General features: G+C 49.4%; 11 protein-coding genes across 11 annotated transcripts in view; 5 read left to right on the top strand and 6 right to left on the bottom strand.

Moving 5' to 3' along the window:
- Positions 1-179: 179 nt before the first annotated feature.
- CNBD1350 (hypothetical protein) lies at positions 180-2,596 on the bottom strand (the record flags this gene model as incomplete). The annotated part of the gene is made up of 2 exons (XM_770994.1): positions 180-343; positions 427-2,596. The coding sequence occupies 2 exons, from the start codon at positions 2,594-2,596 to the stop codon at positions 180-182; spliced, it is 2,334 nt and encodes a 777-aa protein (XP_776087.1).
- A 154-nt stretch (positions 2,597-2,750) lies between these two features.
- CNBD1340 (hypothetical protein) lies at positions 2,751-4,902 on the top strand (the record flags this gene model as incomplete). Its single annotated transcript, XM_770993.1, has 5 exons — positions 2,751-2,972; positions 3,020-3,509; positions 3,566-3,748; positions 3,813-4,653; positions 4,752-4,902. The coding sequence occupies 5 exons, from the start codon at positions 2,751-2,753 to the stop codon at positions 4,900-4,902; spliced, it is 1,887 nt and encodes a 628-aa protein (XP_776086.1).
- A 760-nt stretch (positions 4,903-5,662) lies between these two features.
- CNBD1330 (hypothetical protein) lies at positions 5,663-6,343 on the bottom strand (the record flags this gene model as incomplete). Its single annotated transcript, XM_770992.1, has 3 exons — positions 5,663-5,825; positions 5,909-6,222; positions 6,284-6,343. The coding sequence occupies 3 exons, from the start codon at positions 6,341-6,343 to the stop codon at positions 5,663-5,665; spliced, it is 537 nt and encodes a 178-aa protein (XP_776085.1).
- A 277-nt stretch (positions 6,344-6,620) lies between these two features.
- On the top strand, positions 6,621-8,326 carry CNBD1320 (hypothetical protein; the record flags this gene model as incomplete). The annotated part of the gene is made up of 5 exons (XM_770991.1): positions 6,621-6,656; positions 6,694-6,752; positions 6,803-7,457; positions 7,505-7,809; positions 7,864-8,326. 5 exons carry the CDS (start codon positions 6,621-6,623, stop codon positions 8,324-8,326), a joined length of 1,518 nt encoding a protein of 505 aa, XP_776084.1.
- Positions 8,327-8,386: 60 nt separating this feature from the next.
- CNBD1310 (hypothetical protein) lies at positions 8,387-9,823 on the bottom strand (the record flags this gene model as incomplete). Its single annotated transcript, XM_770990.1, has 3 exons — positions 8,387-9,243; positions 9,302-9,697; positions 9,745-9,823. The coding sequence occupies 3 exons, from the start codon at positions 9,821-9,823 to the stop codon at positions 8,387-8,389; spliced, it is 1,332 nt and encodes a 443-aa protein (XP_776083.1).
- A 189-nt stretch (positions 9,824-10,012) lies between these two features.
- On the top strand, positions 10,013-11,060 carry CNBD1300 (hypothetical protein; the record flags this gene model as incomplete). The annotated part of the gene is made up of 4 exons (XM_770989.1): positions 10,013-10,178; positions 10,253-10,399; positions 10,482-10,708; positions 10,797-11,060. The coding sequence occupies 4 exons, from the start codon at positions 10,013-10,015 to the stop codon at positions 11,058-11,060; spliced, it is 804 nt and encodes a 267-aa protein (XP_776082.1).
- A 2,121-nt stretch (positions 11,061-13,181) lies between these two features.
- CNBD1290 (hypothetical protein) lies at positions 13,182-14,001 on the bottom strand (the record flags this gene model as incomplete). Its single annotated transcript, XM_770988.1, has 3 exons — positions 13,182-13,244; positions 13,298-13,822; positions 13,882-14,001. 3 exons carry the CDS (start codon positions 13,999-14,001, stop codon positions 13,182-13,184), a joined length of 708 nt encoding a protein of 235 aa, XP_776081.1.
- A 1,068-nt stretch (positions 14,002-15,069) lies between these two features.
- On the top strand, positions 15,070-16,504 carry CNBD1280 (hypothetical protein; the record flags this gene model as incomplete). Its single annotated transcript, XM_770987.1, has 7 exons — positions 15,070-15,153; positions 15,209-15,349; positions 15,409-15,605; positions 15,700-15,832; positions 15,953-16,168; positions 16,264-16,350; positions 16,454-16,504. The coding sequence occupies 7 exons, from the start codon at positions 15,070-15,072 to the stop codon at positions 16,502-16,504; spliced, it is 909 nt and encodes a 302-aa protein (XP_776080.1).
- A 537-nt stretch (positions 16,505-17,041) lies between these two features.
- Positions 17,042-17,914, bottom strand: CNBD1270 (hypothetical protein; the record flags this gene model as incomplete). Its single annotated transcript, XM_770986.1, has 4 exons — positions 17,042-17,121; positions 17,256-17,327; positions 17,537-17,622; positions 17,832-17,914. The coding sequence occupies 4 exons, from the start codon at positions 17,912-17,914 to the stop codon at positions 17,042-17,044; spliced, it is 321 nt and encodes a 106-aa protein (XP_776079.1).
- Positions 17,915-18,563: 649 nt separating this feature from the next.
- On the bottom strand, positions 18,564-19,464 carry CNBD1260 (hypothetical protein; the record flags this gene model as incomplete). Its single annotated transcript, XM_770985.1, has 4 exons — positions 18,564-18,646; positions 18,706-18,816; positions 18,872-19,018; positions 19,080-19,464. 4 exons carry the CDS (start codon positions 19,462-19,464, stop codon positions 18,564-18,566), a joined length of 726 nt encoding a protein of 241 aa, XP_776078.1.
- Positions 19,465-19,673: 209 nt separating this feature from the next.
- The window catches only part of CNBD1250 (hypothetical protein), a gene marked incomplete at both ends in the record, with an annotated part of 3,606 nt that continues 3,304 nt past the window's right edge, over positions 19,674-19,975 (top strand). Inside the window, one exon of the mRNA XM_770984.1 lies at positions 19,674-19,975. This exon is cut by the window's right edge and continues 37 nt beyond it. Coding sequence (XP_776077.1) covers positions 19,674-19,975 — 302 coding nt within the window.

Below are 19,975 nucleotides of genomic sequence, written 5' to 3'. Positions count from 1 at the left end.
CTGCCCATTCCAAACCCCAGTTCTATGGCGAGAAATAATATAATTATTAATCCACCCCTGTCTTTCCACAAGTTATTACTCCTGTTTGAGACAATAATGGACACTGGAGGATATAAATAGCAGGGAAACAGAGAGGCTGATAAGTGACAGCCTTCAACAAGAGTATTATATTTACACAGTTAAATCTGCGACGGTTCTATAGTCGCCTCCCGACAGGGACATCCTCCCCCTCGAGAATTCCCCCAACCCGCCGTACCGGGCCACAGATGGAGGTTTACTTGATAACACTCTTTCATCGACACCCTACGGTTTGAAAGCCCCATATCCCGTCGGGTCCTAGAGTCTTTTTACACCAAAAAAAAGTTGATCAGCCCTCCCGCGACATTGTATATTTGCACCCAATTTCGGACTCTGTAAAAGCCTTACCTTGTTCTTCGTCTTGATCTTCTTCGTGTTCCTCATCCACATTGCCTTCCAGCAGCTCTTCATCCCTTCTTTCACTCTCCCCGACCATCGAATCCCCTCCACTTCTTCTTACATCTGCGACGGCCGCCTCTCGTTCAGGAGTGGACCCCCGTTCTGTCGCTCCCACTTCGAAAACGAACACATCCAGACCTATACCGTCGTCACCCAAATCGTGGTGCTGACGCCGCTCCCTGTCATTGCTGTCAACAGTCTCTGACTGAATAACCCAATGTCTACGCTCTAATTCGCCTGCTAGAGCATTATGAAGCGTTTCCATCGCACCCTGGAACGAGGTATCAGTGTTCCAGGGGTCAGTCGGATCGGTGGGATCAAGCTGAAGCGTATTATTGACAGTTGGCGCCAGTCGGGTACGCGGGCTACTTGCTGTACCATCTCTACGTCGAGGATCCTGATCTACATCCGAATCTCGCGTGAGAGGCGCCCGAATTCCACTTGAGACAGTGGTATCGACTGACGCAACGGGCGATTCTGCGGTGCCCATCCCCGGAGCCGGTGGAGCACCACCTCGCACAGTACGCATATCCCGCCTTAATTGATTAACCTGCCTCAGACTTGCCCTGGCATTTCTAATACGCTCCATGCGTTCTTCAAACGCAGTGTCATCCTGATTCCGAGTATTTCGGGGCGGCAAAGTGTATTGATTAAAAAGCGATGATGGTGTGGCGTCGAGACCTGGCGGTTGAGCCCCCGTCCTCTCAGCAAGGGCTGATCTTGCATTATCATGACGAGATGAATCGACATCGTCCGTGACTGAGCTTGAAGCTGCTGCGTGCGATTCTGCCCTCAATGGCCCCTGCTGATCCTCTACTCTTCTATCGGGGGGAGAGTGTGTTCTTTCCAGATGCTCGGGACGAATCTCATCGAAAAACAAGGTAAAACGTTCGGGCGCCGAACGAAAATTCGACTGCCGAGTTATTTCGTTAAATCGGCGAAGCTCACGCATATCGGGAAGGATACCAGGCCGAGGTAATTGGGGCTGACGCTGAGGTTGAGAATTGTTCATACGCTGATGGACCGTGCGTCCACGGCGTGTCAGGCTGTCATCTGCAGCATTGCCGCCGTTATTAACGTCTCTTATGCGGACACTCGAGGACGAACCGCCGACAAAGGGGATTGGAGATCCTAGAGGGGAATCGAATAGAGAACGGAAATCAAATTCGCGGTTATCCGAATCCCTAGGAAGAGCTGTTACACCTCTGGTTGAAGGACCATCTCCGAGCGGGTCAAATGTTTCTGAAGATGGACTGTCCATCGCACTGCTCTCTCGCTGTACATCCGAGACAATCTCCGATAGAGGATTGTGTTCCCGAGAGCCAGTATTGCGCCCTGCACCTCCAGACCCAAGATGATTCTGGTCAGATGCACGAATGGTCGACGCAGGGGATGATGCGCGACGAGGACTGACATTATTGGAGGCTACCCTTTCGGGATCAGGGTAGGCAGAGCGACTGTTCGTGGGCGCTAAACCACGCGGACGATTATAGGGCCTTGGTGTACTCTGACGGACAATGTTGCTCGTCTGACGGCTGGAAACGTTGCTGCTGTTATTTGCTGCAGCGCTGCTCAAGTTGGGCCTCTGAGAAACCAGGTGCGTGCTGAGAGCGTCAAGGCGTCGCATCCCATTTTCGATCTGAGCCTGATCTTGCCTGATAGAGTCGATGAATGTCAACATGGCTTGGCCACCACTGACATTATCGTTATTCGCACTCTCGGGAATCCTATCTGCAGGCTCCTGACCAAGAACAGCCGGCAGTGCACGTCCGTCACTGGCTTCAGCACGCTCACGAAGCTCTCTAGCGGTCTGTCTCAGCCTCATGATCCGATTTTCCACTGTCTGCGCCCTGAGAACCCATGGATCAGCCTGCAGGCGCGTTTCCACGGGCTGTTCTCCCGGGCCATTTCCTGCAGCGTGCGGGGCAGTTGCGGGCGCACGACCCGGAGTGCCGAGTGCCGCCTGTTGTGGGAGGGTGGACAAGGCTGCCCTTGCGTGGACACGGAGGATGGTGGCGTCGAGGCGGTCGAGGGTGTGTGTGAGGGATGTCCTGAGGTTGCGCAGGGAGGCGAGGAGGAGGTGTGCGCTCTGTGGTGTGAGGTCGTCGGCGGGGGGCATCGCGGAGAGGCTGTTGCTCCGCCAAAAACCCACCGCAAAAACAATAATATGACGCGATACTCCACTTTGGATTACGTAACATCGCAGACCCGCGGCTGTTTTTGTGGTAAACACTGGCACCGGGAAACAAACAACTCTGACACTGCACTTCGCCATGCCGTCCTCCGTTCCCGACTCCAGCTCCCGCCACCAGAGCATGTTCATCGGGACAAGCCCGGCCTCGACTGCAGGGCACCACGCAAGCGCAGTCACCCTTGGAGCAGGCATCTTTGCACGCCGCAGGGACAGCCACAGCGAAGCGGGCGACGCAGACTTTGATCCTGAACGAAGCTTGGGAAGGCTGGTAGACGAGCTGGGTAGAGTAATGGGCAGCGATGTATGTCGCACTCTGTTTCATGCTTATAACGCTGACTTTCTCTCCAGAAACTTCCAAGCCGGCCTTCTTCTCCCTTTTCACCCACGAGGACGCCTACTCCCTTGGGATCCAATCCCCTTGACCTTTCTTTTACGCTTGCACGTTCTACACCGCTCCCAAGCCCTCCGCCTAGTGACGGGGAGCCTGAAATCAACGATACTCCCAAACCAAGACCACGACATCCAAGCGGGATTCCTGCACACACCTCGAAGAATGAAAAGAGCGCAAGAGGAAATAGACCACTTGGCGAGAGCAGGCACGGCAATACGGCTACGAAGCCTGGTGCAACTGGAGCTTTCCAACCCACAACTGCTTCCAAAGACCGCCTCCGATCTCTTCGAGCCGAACACTCCAAGCCGCGGTCGGTAAGCGCCCCTGTACGAGGCGACAGGACATTGGGCGATATCACGGGCTTGAGCGATTTGCTCAACACACCCGCTAAACCTGGAGAGTTTGGCTCGCTGGGAAAAGATGAGAGTGTGGGAGGGATTCCAGCAGGTGAGTTTGCTTTGACTACAGACCATGGATACGTCGGATCAGCTGACCGCCACTAGCGGATATTCCGGCAACCTTGGAAAAGCTAAATCAGCGGCTGAAAGCCCTTGACATTGAAAACTCTACATCTCGACGAAGGGTCCGCGAACTAGAAGAGGAGCTTGCTCGTGCAAAAAAAGAACTGGCCGAAACGTTGAACAATGGGGAGAGGAACCTGGCAGAAATCCAAAAGGAGAAAGCAGGTAAGCAGTGTTACTGCAGCTGATGTCGACCAACAAAATCACTCATTGTAACACACATACATAGCTTTAGAAGAGCTGGTGACTTCCACTCGTAAACATCTGTCTCGTCTGACACTCGATTTGGAAAGTCAGAAATCCCTTGTTGCAAAACTCAAAGCCACACCCGCTCCTCCGCCTACCCACTCGTCGTCCACTTCCGCCCACCTCTCTTCGCTCCGCTCCGAGATTGATAACCTTTCCAAACAGATATCTGCTCTTCATTCTATCGTCGAACAAGGTCTTGAAGCACGCAAGCGAGCGAGAGGAGAACCGACACTGCAGATGGAAAGAGAGGAGATGGAGAGGATAGTAAGGCAGGTCGCCCGAGAGGCAACCCTTGAATCAGACCGTCATGTTGAGGACGGGCGCAAGGATGGCAAGAGCCGACAGAAAGAAACGCAGCAGTCCCCCCGCCCTTCCAGGTTAAGCCAAGGTCTTCACGCTGCCGCGAGTAGTATCGACAGCCTTCAACCGCCTACCCAACAAACGCCTTTTTCTTTCCCCAAACCGTACGACCCCTCGGATAACCTTACGTACTCTCCCACACCCACGGCCAAGGCACACTCGCGTCAACCATCAAGTGTCCTGTCCAAGCCAGAATCTGATCCTTCTTTCAGAAAGAAAACGGATCAAAAAGACAGGAAACATGCACAGGAGAAGAACGTAGAGCAAACCCCAGGAAAAAATGGGTCCCATAACATCTTTGAAAAAGATCTTGGACAGGATTTTTTCATTTTTGACGAAGGCAACGAATATCCCAAAGCCGAAAAGGAGGCTAAGCAACAGCAAGAAGAAACTAAGAAGGGAAAAAACAAACTTGAAAAGGTTCTCAATGAACTCGAAATTGACTTTACACAATTGAAATTGTCAGTATCATAAACTCATTAGGACTTTGTTTTGAGGTTTTGCGAAAAGTTGCAAGGCTGACCACTGTGTTTAACTCTCTATATTTTTTAAAACACAGAGTATATGCCGATTTGGCCGACAGATACAAGGAACTCGACCCTGCGTCCGATGTGGTCCAACGACATAAAGTTGCGAGCAGGTTGAAGGAGGTCATAAAGGTTTTAGAGAAGAAAGCGGATCAGATTGATGATTTGAAGAGTCTTTTATAAGGCTCATGTCGAAAGTGAGATCATCATCGTCACGTAGAAAACGAAGAGAATCACTGCAAAGGGGGGTTGCTATCGGCAAACAGCCTCAACCTACGACACATTATACATTCATTAATATGTAGTGTAGATAAATGGGCTTCGAAGCTTGTTGATATTATATGGTTTTCGGCCACATGTGGCTGTTACTAAGTGTAAAGTGGTAATAATTAATTATTACTACAAGATTACGCGTCTACTATTACTACGTACCTTGCTATCACTTATTAATTACTGCCTTCTTGAAGCGTGATGCATATATTTACAGTCATGCGCGTCTTCAGATCTCAACATGAACCGTACGTGCAGCATATATCCATCGGCGGGGTTTCCGGCTTGGCTCTCTTCTATAGCCATCTAGCGTTGAAGATCCGGAAGTCAACCCAAAAAAAGCTCCTACTAGTGGTGAATATACCCAATTTTTTTTTTGGATCTTAACCGTTCCGCGCGGTGGTGTCGGTAGTCGGTGGATCGATGGTAGATCTTGATAAGACGATGATTGGAACAGATATAAAAAGGCTAAAAGCCTTGATTGCATGTTGTGTCTTTGGAATGAGTAGACAGCAAAGCACGCGTCAGCGGCGGGATCTTCATTTTTGTCATGCGTCACAGCCAAAAAGCCTCTGAAAGGAATGTACGGTATTATGTGCCACCCAAAGAGCTACATGTACAAGATTATCCGGCTCCCATCTATAGTCTATGTAACTAGAACACTCTTGACTTTTTAGTCCTCGGCTTCGATCATGGAGTAGACCGGGGCATCAAGCTTTTCATGACCTTTGAGGAAGGGCAAGCCGACGATGAAGAGGTATTCAAGGGTTTCGCCTCCAGATTTCTTGACAAGCTCTCCAGCAGCGGCTGCTGATCCACCGGTTGCAATCAAGTCACTGGCAAGGGTTTGGTCAGCTCCTGCCTATATGTATACGTATATATACGTATATATATTTCAGGTAGATAAAAAGTGACATACTCGATGATGATGAATTTTTGTCCGGGGGTAACAGCATCAGACTGCATCTCAAACTGGTCCACTCCGTACTCCTTCTCATACGTTACAACCTCGACAGAACCAGGCAACTTGCCGGCCTTTCTCACAGGGACAAAAGCAGCACCCAAACGCATAGCGATGACGGGACCGAGGAGGAAGCCTCGGGCATCAAGACCCACGATGACATCGGGCTTCACTTTGTGGGTGTTGAAGATGTGAGACACGAAATGAGTAATGAGGGTCTCAAAGGCGATAGGGTCGCGAAGGATGGGGAAGATGTCAAGGAAGGTGATGCCCTGTTGACAGCGGTAGAGTGAGCAAGTAGCGGGAAAGAAAGGAGAAATAAAGTCGACTGACCTTCTTGGGGAAGTCGGGGTGGACACCGAGAAGAGACTTGATGTACGCTACGTCAGACATGGTAGAAATGATGTGTGGAAGAATTGAAGGATGCGATGGAGAATAGATGATACACGTGTACACGACAAACAAAACAAGAATTTTGGCGAAAGCAGCGCGAGCAAGGCAGGGAGGAGGGTGAATTTGGAAGTGGAGGCGGACATGTCCGATCACTCCTCCGCCGGTCGTCGAGTTCTCGAGCGTTCGACGGATTCACATAGACATATATACCTATATATCCTCAATACAGCCCATTCCCCTCTCTCCTCCATTTTCCATCTTCCACTACAGCCACAACATGCCTCTCAACTATTCCAAGTGGGACATGCTCGAGGTAAGCCGTCTTTGCCCATCTCCGGCTGACCGCACAGCTCTCCGATGACTCGGACATTGAGGAGCACCCGAATGTCGACAAGAAGAGTATGATACGGTATGTCGACTTTATACAATATCTCATATAGCGATGCTGATCTCGTATAGATGGAAGCAAAGAGATATCCACGAGAAGCGTGAAGCTCGTAAACTCCTCATCTCGAAGCTCAAGTCTGAGCTCTCTCTCAACTCGGTCCTCCGGCCCCGTATCGAAACAATCATCTCTGGCCTTTCCTCTTCTGGGCTCGACCACTACCGGGCGGTGCAACGTCGAATGAAAGAGGATCCTTCTCCTGAGAAGCCTGAAACTGGTGCACCCAATCAGCCGACTTATGACATGATGCTCTCCCAACTTTTGAGCGATGTTTTCCGTGAGGGTGCATGGCTCGTTGAAGGCGGCAGAATCGAGGGAAACGGCGTACTCTACAATGGAAAGAAAGTGGATGATAATACTGGTCTTCCTGACTGGGCCACCGCAGAGGTGCCGGAGGGAAAGAAGGAGCTTTTGGCTGAGAAACTCGAACAAAGACTCAGATGGCATGTTTCCGAGCTGAACAGACGCGACGAACAGGTCAAGAAGGAGATTGAGAAAGAGGAAGGAGAGTTGAAAAAAAAGATCACCTCTGATGACATCCATGAGGGCTGGAGTAGCTCCAAGATCGCTCCCCCCAAACCTTCTGTGTGGGACGAGACACCCAGGCCCAAGAAAGATAAAAAGACGGAAAAGGTTGAGACTATCGAGGTGTTGAATCCCAAGGCTAGCGTGAGTTGTACTAGGACCAATGACAACGAAGCTTACCACCCGGTCAGTCATCTGCTGCGCCAGTAGCTCCTGCTACGGAAGACACCGACGATGAAGAAGATTTCGGTCCCCTCTCTCCTGCCGGGCGTGCATTTGCTCAGATTCCCCTTGGTGACTTTGAAAAGGCTTATGACTTTATCAAAAACGATTCTTCCGTTCTTTCATCTTCTACTCACGATTCACTTCTCGCCGAAGCATTTGATGCAGAACGCAGAGGCGACAAGTCACTGGCCATGCGCTGTGTCCACCAAAGCTTGTTAGTGAACTATTGCAGACAATTGGGCAAAGATGGCGTAGGGTTATTTTTCCAAAAGTGAGTTGTTTTATTGTTCGATTTATGATATACGTGCTAATGAAAGGAACATAGAATGATTCAAAAAAACCCGAAATCTATCACAATGTTCAACGAAGATTTCCAACGCACATACAATCGCATTGCCACCCGCACTCGAGAGATTCTCGCTGAAGAAGCTGCCGCTGGTCCCTCTGGCGAACGCGAGCAGATTCAACTTGTTGCCACAGATCCCAACATGACCATTGCTTTCAATCTTCCTGATGGACCTCCCCCGGAGAAAATTCTCTTGGAAGGCGAAGGAGTCGAAGAGCTTGATATGGAGCAAGTGCGAGCATGGTTGCAACGAAAGTGGGAGATCTTCAAAAGCTTCCCCCCTCGATTCCAAGAAGCTCTTCAAACGGAGAACCTTGACAAGGTGAACCAGGCCTTAGGAGATATGAAAGTCTCGGAGGCAGAGAAGATTGTAGAGTTGCTGCAAGAGGGCGGAATGCTGAGTTTCAGCGAGAAGGGTGTGCGAGATATGACAAATCAGTAGCTGAAATGTTCAATAGTATGCACATCGCATGTAATTCTATTCACAGGTAATCATACAATCTCAGATACTATCCAACCCAATATCGTCTAGTCCCAAATCGTCATCATCAACCCCCACTTCTAATCCCAATGTCTTGAGCATATGTGCAACCTCTCTTCCAGCTCTTACGCGCCTTTCGTCCTCGTCTTCCACACCCGCTAACTCGGCTCGGACAGACTGTAAATGTAAAAGTAGAGGTGTGGGATCGAGCGCTAGTGTGGCAGAACCGGTAGATGACGGTGGAGGAGGTGCACTTTGAAAATCGGTAAAATCATCTTGAAAGCCTGGGGGTTGAGGTTCGTGATTACTGAGATTGGGTTCGAAGACTGGGTCGAATTGGTCACTGTCCTGGTGTAGCTGATCCTCAGCTTCTCTACTCGTTCGACCATTCTTTTCTTCAATCTCTATACTCTTTGACTCCATTCTCTCCTCATCCTCGTCCAACCATTCTTCCAGGTTCTGGTGATCATCGTTATCCTGAGAGAGTTCCATATCATCGAGTGATACGTATGTTCCCCTCTCGGCCAACGACAGCGACTCAAGGCCAGTACTGAACTGGTCAAACTTGTCGAAGCTGTCAACAGCGGCAAAATCAGCGCCGTACATTTGTGCGACAAGTTCCTGAAGGTCGGGAAACTGTCCCATTCTTTTCTTTTCACTATTTCCCTCGCCCTGTTCGCCATCCCCCTTCCTGTCCTGGACGGGCGGATTGAAGGTTACGTCGAACTGAGCATGTTCAGGTGAGGGCGCCCTTGAAGACGTAGTAGAAGATGGGGCTGAGGCAGGCATTTGCGAAGAAGTGTGAAGAGGTTTGCGAGACATTCCTGGCCATAGATGTGTCTGGAGAGTTTGACGAATAATGTCCAAGGGCATCATCGCTATTAAGATAAGCGCCCGGTCAGACTCCACATTAAAAGGAAACCGGAAGAGACTCACGTCTCTCGTCATCTTCGTCAGTGAAAGGATTGACTTCGTCAATAAACTCCATCCCAATCTCATCGAACAATTCTGTCACACTTGTCATCTCTTCCCCTTCCCCATCCTGAATCTCTTCCGGTAATCCACTTGATAAAGCACGGACTGCGATAGCAACGTCTCGAGGCTCAGACATGAATTTCACTAGCCTCGGAGGGAGCACTTTGGGAATCGGGCCCTCAAACAGGTAAACTACAACTCCCACATCATGGTATTTGTTTAGCACGTCGTCGCCGTCTAGATTTTGTGGAATTGGGATGAGTTGGAAGAAGACTTCGGCAGAGTAATACTTGTTATCGATGATCCACGATACAGGTTCTGTATCTGAAACGACAGAAAGGTCTTTGGAGATGAGCCCTGCGAGTGGTCAGCTCCGAGGGTTCGCAAAGAACGGAAAGACTGACGCGAGACAAAGTGTGTAGGGTCGAGGGCGGGCGGGTGCAGGAGGAGGATAGAGTTGGACGGATTATCCTGATGTACCATTGTGAGATTGTTGCCGTTGTTATCGTTTCTTCGTCGCCGTTGTGGTTTCTGAGTTGGTACTCGCGACAACAACCACCACAACAAACAATTGAATCGAGACAACGACGACTTTGGCAACTCGCTCTTCCTTCGTTCCGCGCCTTATCCATCTCATCTTTATTTGTCCACTTCTCGAACGTTTTCAAGGTAATGTCTTCGACTACATCCTCTCTTCCACCCGCTCCAGCCGCCTACATACCTCCCTCCGCCGCACCGCCCTTCCTTCGCCGTCTCATAGTTTCAGCTCTTTCAAGTCGGGGCTTCGACGGCGCAGAAGCTGGGGCTCTTACCGAGATCGAACGTCTTGTTGAATGCCGTGGGTTTATCTTACTGCCCTTGGGTAGAGTTACCACAATGAGGAGAACAATCACTGACCATCTTGACGGGTAGATATAGAACATGTACTTGGAGGAGCTAAGGATTACGCAAACCTCTGTGGACGAAGGGATGTTCACGCCGGCGATGTTGTGATGGCTCAGGAAGAGACTGGATGGCGTGTGGATGCGATGAGAAAAGAAAGTAAACGGAAGCGAAGAGGTAAGTCTTCGTCCTTTGTATCCATGGCTTCTCTTGGGCATTTTGGTTGTTTTCGGCTCGTTAATATCAAACAAATTCGAAGCCTTGAATCTCCAAACTCGATCTTCACCTCCCCCCTCCCCAACGTCCACCACATTTACTCTACCCGACCTTCTTCGCCAAGAGCTATCCACAGAAAGTGATCAGAAACCGTCCATCGCTTCATTATCAACAGCTAGAGGTGAGACGGGTGGATCTGGGGAAAAATTGAGCTACGCAGAGAGCTGGATGCCAGGATTACCTGAAAAATGGACTTATACAACGTCCAATGTATGTTTCTCCCCATTTCCTCTGTTGAACATATATATATATGTCTGTTCATTAACTGACACTGCTTCTTGTCATTTTCTATAAACAGGGAGACTATTCATTCAACTTGCAAGAACATGTCCAAGTGACATCATCGTTGCTGGACTTTATAAAACTCACTGCTGCCGAACGAGGGGACATCCCTCCTGAGCTGGGACTGGTCAATTATAGGAAAGACCCTGGTCTAGCTGCGGGCTGGGGTGTAAATGCTGGTAGCACGAGAGTTGGCTTTGGAAACGGGGCTGGAGAGGAAGAAACGGGAGGGGCTGGGGCCAAAAAGAGGAAATGGAGTGTCAAGGGCGTGGAAGGTTAGTAAAAAGCGAAAGAAGACCTGTTTCCGATTGTCTACATCATGTGCATAGGCCGTCCAAAAACTGCTACGGTAGATAATTTAATATATGTTGTATTGAATTTCCAGTGAAGAAATCTTGCGTTACATACGTTCTCCCGCTGACCTCCTTGTCAACATTTCGCCTTTGCCTCTATCTGACCGGTCGGCGCAAAAGGTGGATGGATATAGACATGCCCCCAACTTTCGCTTAGTCTGAGTCGGAGTCGCTCGCAAACTCTTCTTGCATAACCCTACGTCTGCAAAAGAGGACCGGCGTTATTGATGATAAGCCTATGACCTTTGTATTTCCATGGCACAGGTTACACTAAAGGTAGTAGGGATGGAAGGGAGGCATGGATGGCTTTCCAGAAGGTAAAGCCGAGTGGTGCATGACAGAATATGAAATGACGTTGGGATAACGTACCGTTTTTGGTTGGGTTGTATCTTGCTTGCGTTCTTCGGTATTATCGTACGCGGTTTTTGCGGGCTTTGACTTGGAGAGGCTGGAGGGAAGCGGTCAAAGACAACAACGCCAAAAAGCCAAATGAACATGAAACATGATAAAGGTTGTCCTAGAGGCTTACATTTATAATCTGATCCCCTTGAAGCTCCTTGACTGCTCAAATTCGACATCTTACTCCTTATTGTCGCGATTTCTTCCTGCGATAAATGAAGAAGGGTTTGATCAGTCAATGATCATGAGCATTTTATGACGATAGCCTCGCCATCATGTCCCATCTGATGAGAAAGAATGGACTTGCGTCTTTTCTGACTAGCTGAGAACGGAGCTTCTTCACTTCGGCTACACAGAAAGAAAATTCATCAGTGTTATTTATTTCAACGGGGTGTGGTTCATGAAAGTCACGCAAATTGAGGAGAACCCTTACATGGATCTTCTTTCGTGGCCACGGGTCTTGACAGTAACTACATAGAAAAGGGGCGTTGGGTCAATCACACCACACACTTTCCGCTTGCATTGACCCCTTTATAGATGTTCGGACAAGAAGTTTGTACATACCTTGTAATTTACTTCAATCAGCTGACCGACATAATCCTCTACTTTCCCTAGAGTGAGGTACGTTATGATGGGCTTCGGCTGAATGAGTACATGCAACTGTCATCAAGTTGCCATGTAAGTCCATCATAAGATGAGACGTTTCCTCAGAAGAAAACAATGATAAAAAGGATGAGACGCACGGAAAGCTCATCCAAAGCGGACAAATCGACACTTCGTCGTCCACAATCGACATGGAGCATGCCGGTTTCGATAGCCGCAGCCAAATCTTCTTCTGTTGCCGAAACCTGGTAAAAAGTCAATCACTCGGCTTGTCAGCAACATGGCACCCAGCAGGATTGGGAGCAATGATTATATACGGGTATGCAGGGCATGACAGAAGGGGCCGCAACGGCGGAGTAGTAGTGAAAGTTGACATGGAATCTTGATACACTTACCTCGTCTAGATTGATATCAGCGGTCCAAACTCTTACTTCGGTCTTGCCATCTCTATCACCGTTCCAGAATAAGCGCACTCTCCACCACTGGTCGTCGAGCGCCCGTCCAGAGGTCAGCAGAAACTTGGCAGGGGGTGAGAGGAGGGTGGCATGAATTTGCTGTGCGAGCGAGTCTAAGAGGGACATTGTGTCTTATCAAGGGGGTGTTGAGCTTTGAGCATTGGTATTGAAAGTGACGGAGGTGTCTGTGGTCGGTTGTGCCCAAACACTATACGTAGTCCGGCGGGGAGAACCTGCGGAGAACGCGTTGACGCGCGCGGTGGTGCTTCTTGTTGATAAATTGTCATTTCAAAACTCAACAATCGCCGCTTCCCTTTTATGATGAATTCACGGCTTTTATTTTCTTTCACAACTCGGCAGGTTGGTCTGAGCGTGGACGCGTATGTCAATATAGGATGTATAATCGGTAATGGCTACCATGGTAGATAACTGTGATGACTACAAACAAACAATAGGTATAGAGGACGGGGATTATACACAATGATATGAAACCAATTTCAACTTGTGCAACGTAATCTTTTTTTCGATATGACCAGAATAAAAGTCCGTTAAAGTCCATTTTTTGACGCCATACAATATTCGCTCAAAGACTCAGGATATTATTACCGTCGTCATTGTCGATGTTGGTCCATGATGCCCGGTGGAGCTGGCAACCTTTCTTTCAGGAGTCAGTTTTACCGCCTCAACAGTTCACCCGAAACACTTGCCTGTGGCTTAATCGTGTCAGAGCTGTTCGCGCTGGATCCAGATTTTATACGCTTCAACTCTCCCGTTTCTCCCAACAAGTGTGATTCGTACTTCTCTTGCCCCAGTACTCGGCAAGATAGGTATGGAAGTTGGGGTTTTCTAGGCGTGGCTTGACCCGGATCGAATAATCTATGAGACGAATGTTCTGTAAGGGATATTGAAGATTGTGGTTCTCGCGTAAGCTGCAGTTCAGCTAAGCAATCAACCTGCTCCACTTCGATCTTTGCTCGTCTCTCGTCTTCGAGACGTGTCCTCGCATCTGAGGTCAGAAAGGTCGAAGCAGCTTCCGACGAGGTAGCCGTCATGGGAGAACAAGGATTATCGACGGCTATGGAAAATGCCTCGAGGGGGATGTCAGGGCAGAGGGAAGTCACGGGTGGGGAGGGCATCGGGTATCGCCAGATCGGAAGGGTGGGAATGGGGACTTGAAGGGCTGGCTTTGGCCGTCGATTAGAGGCAAACGTTTGCGGTTTCGAGGGTGGTGCCTAACAGTCGCAGGCATTTTAGCCTGTAGCCCTGTGCGATGCAAAAAGGAATGACTCACATCGTCAAGAAGGCTTTCAACTACTGACTCATCATCATCCTTCCCCTCTAGGACTTTATGGCCAATAGCCGCAACCATCGTCTCCACTTCGCATTCGCTCATCATTCTCCGTTTGTGCATCCCCTTGATGACCTTTTCCTTCTCTCTGACAACCATGTCCTCCGTTTGAGGGCCTACAGAAAAGGGTTCTAGTACCCTCTGTTTACTTGAAGTAAATTTACGCGAGAGAGCTTCTACTGCTTCCTCCGACGTAGTCGGTGTCGCCGGCACAGGAGGCGATGTTTCACGGCAATAACTGGGGTGTTGAGAGGTATTCGCACACGCAAATGGAGTCAGGCCCCACGAGATGCTTGCAGAGACGAACTCGGCTATCGATCCCAACGATCCCCTTTTTCTGTGGCTGCCTGCACTGGCTCGTAAATCCCCCTCTCTGTCTCTTTCACTTGCCTTTTCCCTCTCAGACCGACCGCTCGAGGAGCCCTGTCCCTCGGAACATATGCTGCCCATATCTTCGAAAGGAGGGAAGTACGAGACAGAGTCAGTGGCCGGCAGACGCGACGGCGAGACGGTGGAGACGGCGGGCGAGCCAGTCCTGGCGGACGGGCGCGACGGCCGCGAGCGGAGAGACGAGTGCCGCGAGAGGGGCGCTGAGATGGGACGCGGTGAGCCGGCGGGGCGGGGCGGCATGGCGGAGAGGGAGGAGGCGTGGCGGTGGGCTGGCTTGAAGGGATGGCGCGGGGAAGTCATGGCGGGCGGAGGAGGGCGTGGCGAATTTTATCTTTTGTTTGTCCTCTGATGCGATTGCGTACTACCAAAGGACGTGTTGACGCCGTGGACCGCGTCTGGACTGCCGGGTGACGTAACCCGCGACGTGCGACGACAAACAGCTTCCCCATCAGATCCCGCTCCTGGCGCACCTAACACTCGCGCGCGCCTACCATCCACAGCGAAATCAAACCAGCCGCGTTCATTGGCGGCGCGGTCCGCTGTATCCGGCGAGAGTCGGGCCATAGCTCCGTTGATTCAGTGGTGGTGGCACCTGCAATATAGGATCCCCATATCTTTCATTTAGAGCTCTCGGTGAAAGCCATACTGGTCCATCAATAGTGTATTGACCACCGTTTACCCGCCCAACCGTTTTTCAAAATATCTTTCCCACTCAGGTTCACGACCCGTCTCTTACGCACAATGCCCTCCCCGGCCGTAGACCTTCTCAAGCAAAAGACAGCAAGCCTGCCGAATGCCCCTATCAGCGTCGTCGCTGCCAACACCGTGAAGTATCTTCCTGAACAGTAGTGCTTTTTCGTACTAAAAGTGTCTCCTCTAGTTTGTCCCTCCTACTCAGCCTGTGACGGCTGGAAACCAGCTGCCTACCTCTGTCCCTCTCCCTGTCCTGCCTGCAGTTGAAGCTGCCAAACGTTTGGCAGCATATGCCGCTGTGGACCGACACATCGCACACGAGCACAAGGTAAGTCATTTTTGTGTTTACTCTGCAACCGGCAGTTACTTGACTGCGCACAACAACAGGTCATTGGTATCGGATCAGGATCCACTGTCCCCTACGTCGTGGACAGAATACTTGCTCAAGGGTTTGAAGCCAATAAAGACCGGGTTTTCCTTCCTACCGGCTTCCAGTCCAAAGAGCTTATCGTTAAAGCTGGCTTGACTTTGGGCGACGTGGATCAATATGCTCGAATCGACGTGACCATTGACGGTGCCGATGAGTGAGCTACTTTTCAATTGCTTTGAAGCAAGGTGATCGTGCAGGATGAATGCACGATTGAGCAAGTCGACATTGATTTGCTGACTTTTGTACAGGGTCGACAACGAGCTCAACTCCATCAAGGGCGGCGGCGCTTGTCAGCTTCGTGAAAAGGTCCTCGCAGAGGCTGCTGATACGTGGATCATCGTGGCCGACTACCGCAAGAACTCTGAAGTTCTCGGCACATCTGTTCGTGCATTCCTCTCTTGTCTCGAAGACCAAACTAACGCCATGTCACTTTTCTCCCTTTGATATTTATTCATTCGTTTTCCGATGACCCCTATTGAATTGATTGCCTCCCCGTAAAAGTGGACTAAAGGAATTCCCATCGAAGTCGTCCCCTTTGCGTACGCCAAAGTCCTCACCAACCTCGCCCACATGGGCTCCCCACATGTTCTTCCCAACGGTCAGCCTGGTCTTAGCTTGCGTATGGGTAAGATGAAGGCTGGACCTGTGGTCAGCGATAATGGAAACTTTATCATTGATGCTCCCTTCGCTGAGGAATTGATGCGACAGCCTGAAGAGGTACGTGCTTCCCTTTGGTCTTTTTTTTTTTCTTCCTTGCCTCCTGGACATACAGTTGACAAGAAACATTTCCGCCTTGTTGTTTCTTACTTTAGCTGTTGCACAAGATCAAAATGTTGACCGGTGTCGTCGAAGTCGGACTTTTCTGTGGCATGGCCAAGGCTGCGTACTTTGGTAACGAGGTGCGTCATTTTTTTACGTACATCAAACAGTAGCCTATCATAGGTCGTTCTCACTGTTTTGAAAAGACGAAAGAAGCTAATGTCAGACCCGGGGTGAATCTAGGATGGCTCCGTTACAATCCGTTCTGATGACGGTACCATTTCTCAGCTGTAAAAAGTCCCCCAAAGTCTATCATGTTATTTCATATGGTATATTATATGTGTTCAACGATGAATAGAGAAGAGTCAGCGCACTCATAAACAATGGTACAACGCCTAGTCTTGCTTTAGAACTGCTGCCCAGGGGTTAATTGCAAGGCTATCGCCGTGTATCTATCGACTCTTTGCTCGTCCGCCCATTGGATTGACCATGATGCCACTTGTTGGATGCAAGATACAAGGATATCGCTGGCACATATTATTGTAGCAGGACGAGTCATTTGTTTGCAATGCCCCATCTAAGCGTTATGCGGATAGGGAAAAAAAGAGTAGTTTTCGTCTTACTTAAACTGGTATACTTTTGCCTGTTCGAATGAAACTATATAACGAACTATGCATACAACAAACAAGGATGCTCTATTAATGTGATCGTTTACGAAAAGTCGATCTTCCCCGATGAACAATTGAGACGCTCCCCCCTTTCTGCTCTCCCGTCTACCGCCTTTTTGGCATTTTCCCATCCTCATCATAGTCTACGCCGCAGTCCAATGTTTCATGCTTGGTCAACCTCTCGGTCGAGCACGCTTTCAATTTCGAGCATCACGTCACGCTTGACGTTATCGCTTACCATACCTGTGTCAAATGACAAGTCATTAGTCAATGGTGCACGAAGGATTTGATAACCGTGGACCTGCAGTAAAAGGTGCATGGTGATGTAGAATAGGAAGAAACGAAAAAAGGGGGAGAGGGGAGAGGAATAAGCTCACCAGCTGCACTCTCGCTGATTTGTTTGACAAGGTTTTCGAGGTTTGGTACATCCTGAGCTCGAGCTTTTTCTGCTTGTACACACCGCGTCCGGCGGGGACATGGGTATATTGAAAAAAGTTGCGTTTCGGTTTGTACGCAATATGTGATAGGGTATGTCGCATTGAGGTATGATCATGGCATCATGTAATTGAAAAGGATTTTGAGACAAAAGTGTTGTTGAAAAAGTAGCAAGATGATTTGCAAGGGATGTCGGATCAGCTACCAATCTTTGCCTTTTCACCATCCCCTTTCTCACCTTTTGCAAGGTCCTTGAGATCATCAACCCATCCGCTCTCTTCTAAATGTGCTCTTAGTAGCTTTTGTATTCTAATGCAAAAAAATCAGCAATGTCCTCAGCCTTGCGTTCACAAAACATTTCGCATGAGAGAGAGGGGCGCCTAGCCCTGCATAATTTTTGAGCTTTCTTTTTTAGCTGTAACCTCGGCTTTTCCACGTGTGACATGCACCACTTGTCCGAGAGAATATGATGCAGGGAATGTCTCAAAAAAGACTGAGCTATGCAGGATATAACTTACCGCTCCCAATCGCCGGTTTCCAACATTCTCTGACGGATGGCGTTGATCGTAGCCTCATCGACTGTGACATCAACGTGGGACATGTTTTAACTGTAATGTCTGTTTTACTTTCAAGGCTTGGAAGTATATGGTCGTAGATTGGGGGGAGGCAGCGGCGGAATCTATGGGAGATGGAAAGACTTTCAAGATAAAATGATAAGAGTATGTATGTATGTGTACCATTGGATGCCAACAACAGCAGCAGCGACGAACGGATATCCGAATAAAGTCCATTTCTCGTGGTCCTGATGATGTCATCACTTTTAGCTCACCGATTTTTTTTTAGTTTTAAATACTTTTCGTTTTTTTTTTTTTAGAATTGTCAGGTCCGTTGCCATGCCGCTACGACAGGATGTCTGCTGAGAACAGTAATTTTGCCACCACGTCATGAGGCGGTCGGCAAAGATACTGATTCTACTTTTATAGGTGCCAACCGTCGTCTAGCTATCCCCTCATGGACCATCAACACCCAACACGACTGCACACTTTCATCTTGATGACTTTCTCACGCGCCCATACCGTTCCCAGATACATGAGATCAACATTGTAGAAGAGCAGAAAGAGGGGTGTGCATAATTCCCGTAAGAACCATAAACCGTCATCCGTATGCAAAGGATGAGTACAGGGGTATCTATCAAGGTTTGCGGATTATTTTTTAGTGATGATGAAGAACTGTGTGCCCCTTAAAATGGATTACACAAAGTTCTTGAAAGCGGACCAGCCAGCTGCAGCGGCTGTTCCAAGACCGGCGCCAACAAGAGCGGGTCGTAAGCCGGCTAAATAAAGATTAATTGAGCGCTGAAGAATGCATAAACGGGGATAGGCAGAGACGCACCAGTTGACTTGTAAATCGCTCCACTCAAACCCGCCGCAGCCATGGCATTAAGTACATCATGCTTCCCCCTGATGGCGTCAAAAGAAGAGTTTGAGATATTGTAGAAAATAGCTTTTTGTACGACATTAGAGGTAATATCAAAAGAGAAAGTGCAAGATTAACCCACCCAAAACACCAAGCGAATTGCCCATAAAACTTCCCCTTCTCGTACAACCGTTAAGAATACTGTTCAGCCGGAGCTTGAAGGAGGGGTTGTTTCCCAGCGGTCTTGACATTCCTTCTTTTAAGCCCCAGGTGCCACCGATAGCCAAACCTATTAACAGCGACCAAGTCAGCTTTTCGCCATGTCGATGTATAGCATACACCCAACGAACCAGAAAGATAAGTCGTCCCTGTGCCAACACAGAGATCATCCGTCCAGCCCCTGCTTGGCAAAACACTGGCCGCTCCTTCAAGGTCGTTCAACTTTTCTTCATCGAGCTGTAAAAAATCTAGGTTTTCACTCAATCCAGCCAATGGGTGGAGTCTAGCGGGATCGAACGCGGATCCAAATGCATCAAGGGCTGTTGGGGCGGGTGCGGTGGGAGCGGGTGCGGGAGCGGACTGGGAAGGAGGATCGGGGATGAAGGAGGACCCCTGGGCTTCCGGCTGGGAAGGGACGACGTTTGATCTGAAGGTTGTGGAACTGAACAGCTCAGCGGAGGCCGAGGATTCTTGAGGGGCGGGGTCAGAGCTTCCGAAGAGACCGAAGATAGCCATTGTGGTTATAGAGTTGGTTAAAGTACAAAGTTGAAATGGACAGTAGTGGAGGACATGGAATGAATCGAAAGAAGTAGCAATTCATCCCGCCGTTTTTCGCCCAATTTCTCCAGCTCCGTGTCACGTGATCTCTCCACCTCCTCGTCCACCATCTCGTCCCAAAATTGCATCGATGGTCTCTGGTCACTCCATTTGTATCCCACAACACCATGTCCTCCTCTGCCCCAAGCGACCCGCCTCTCTCAGCCAGTAGTCTCACCGTAAAGCATAAAAAGAGATCCTCCAAAGACAAGAGCGGTACTCCTTCCCCTCGGCCTAGCAAAACCGCTCGTCTCGATCAAGAGGATGGCGCAGACGATCCTATGGACGTATTGGAGGAAGGGAAGGACGGACGATCGAGGGATCCCATGGAAGCCTTAGAAGACGGAGCAATGCCCAAAGTTGAAGACGAGTATGAGGTTCAAGCTGAAAGAGAGGTCGACGCTGCAAAGGACTTTGCCGATGTTACTGC

The sequence above is a fragment of the Cryptococcus neoformans genome, chromosome 4 (assembly GCF_000149385.1).
Source record: "Cryptococcus neoformans var. neoformans B-3501A chromosome 4, whole genome shotgun sequence".
Lineage (NCBI taxonomy): Eukaryota > Fungi > Basidiomycota > Tremellomycetes > Tremellales > Cryptococcaceae > Cryptococcus > Cryptococcus deneoformans.
The sequence above is the reverse complement of the archived record's forward strand: the minus strand, read 5'-3'. Positions and strand labels throughout refer to the sequence as shown.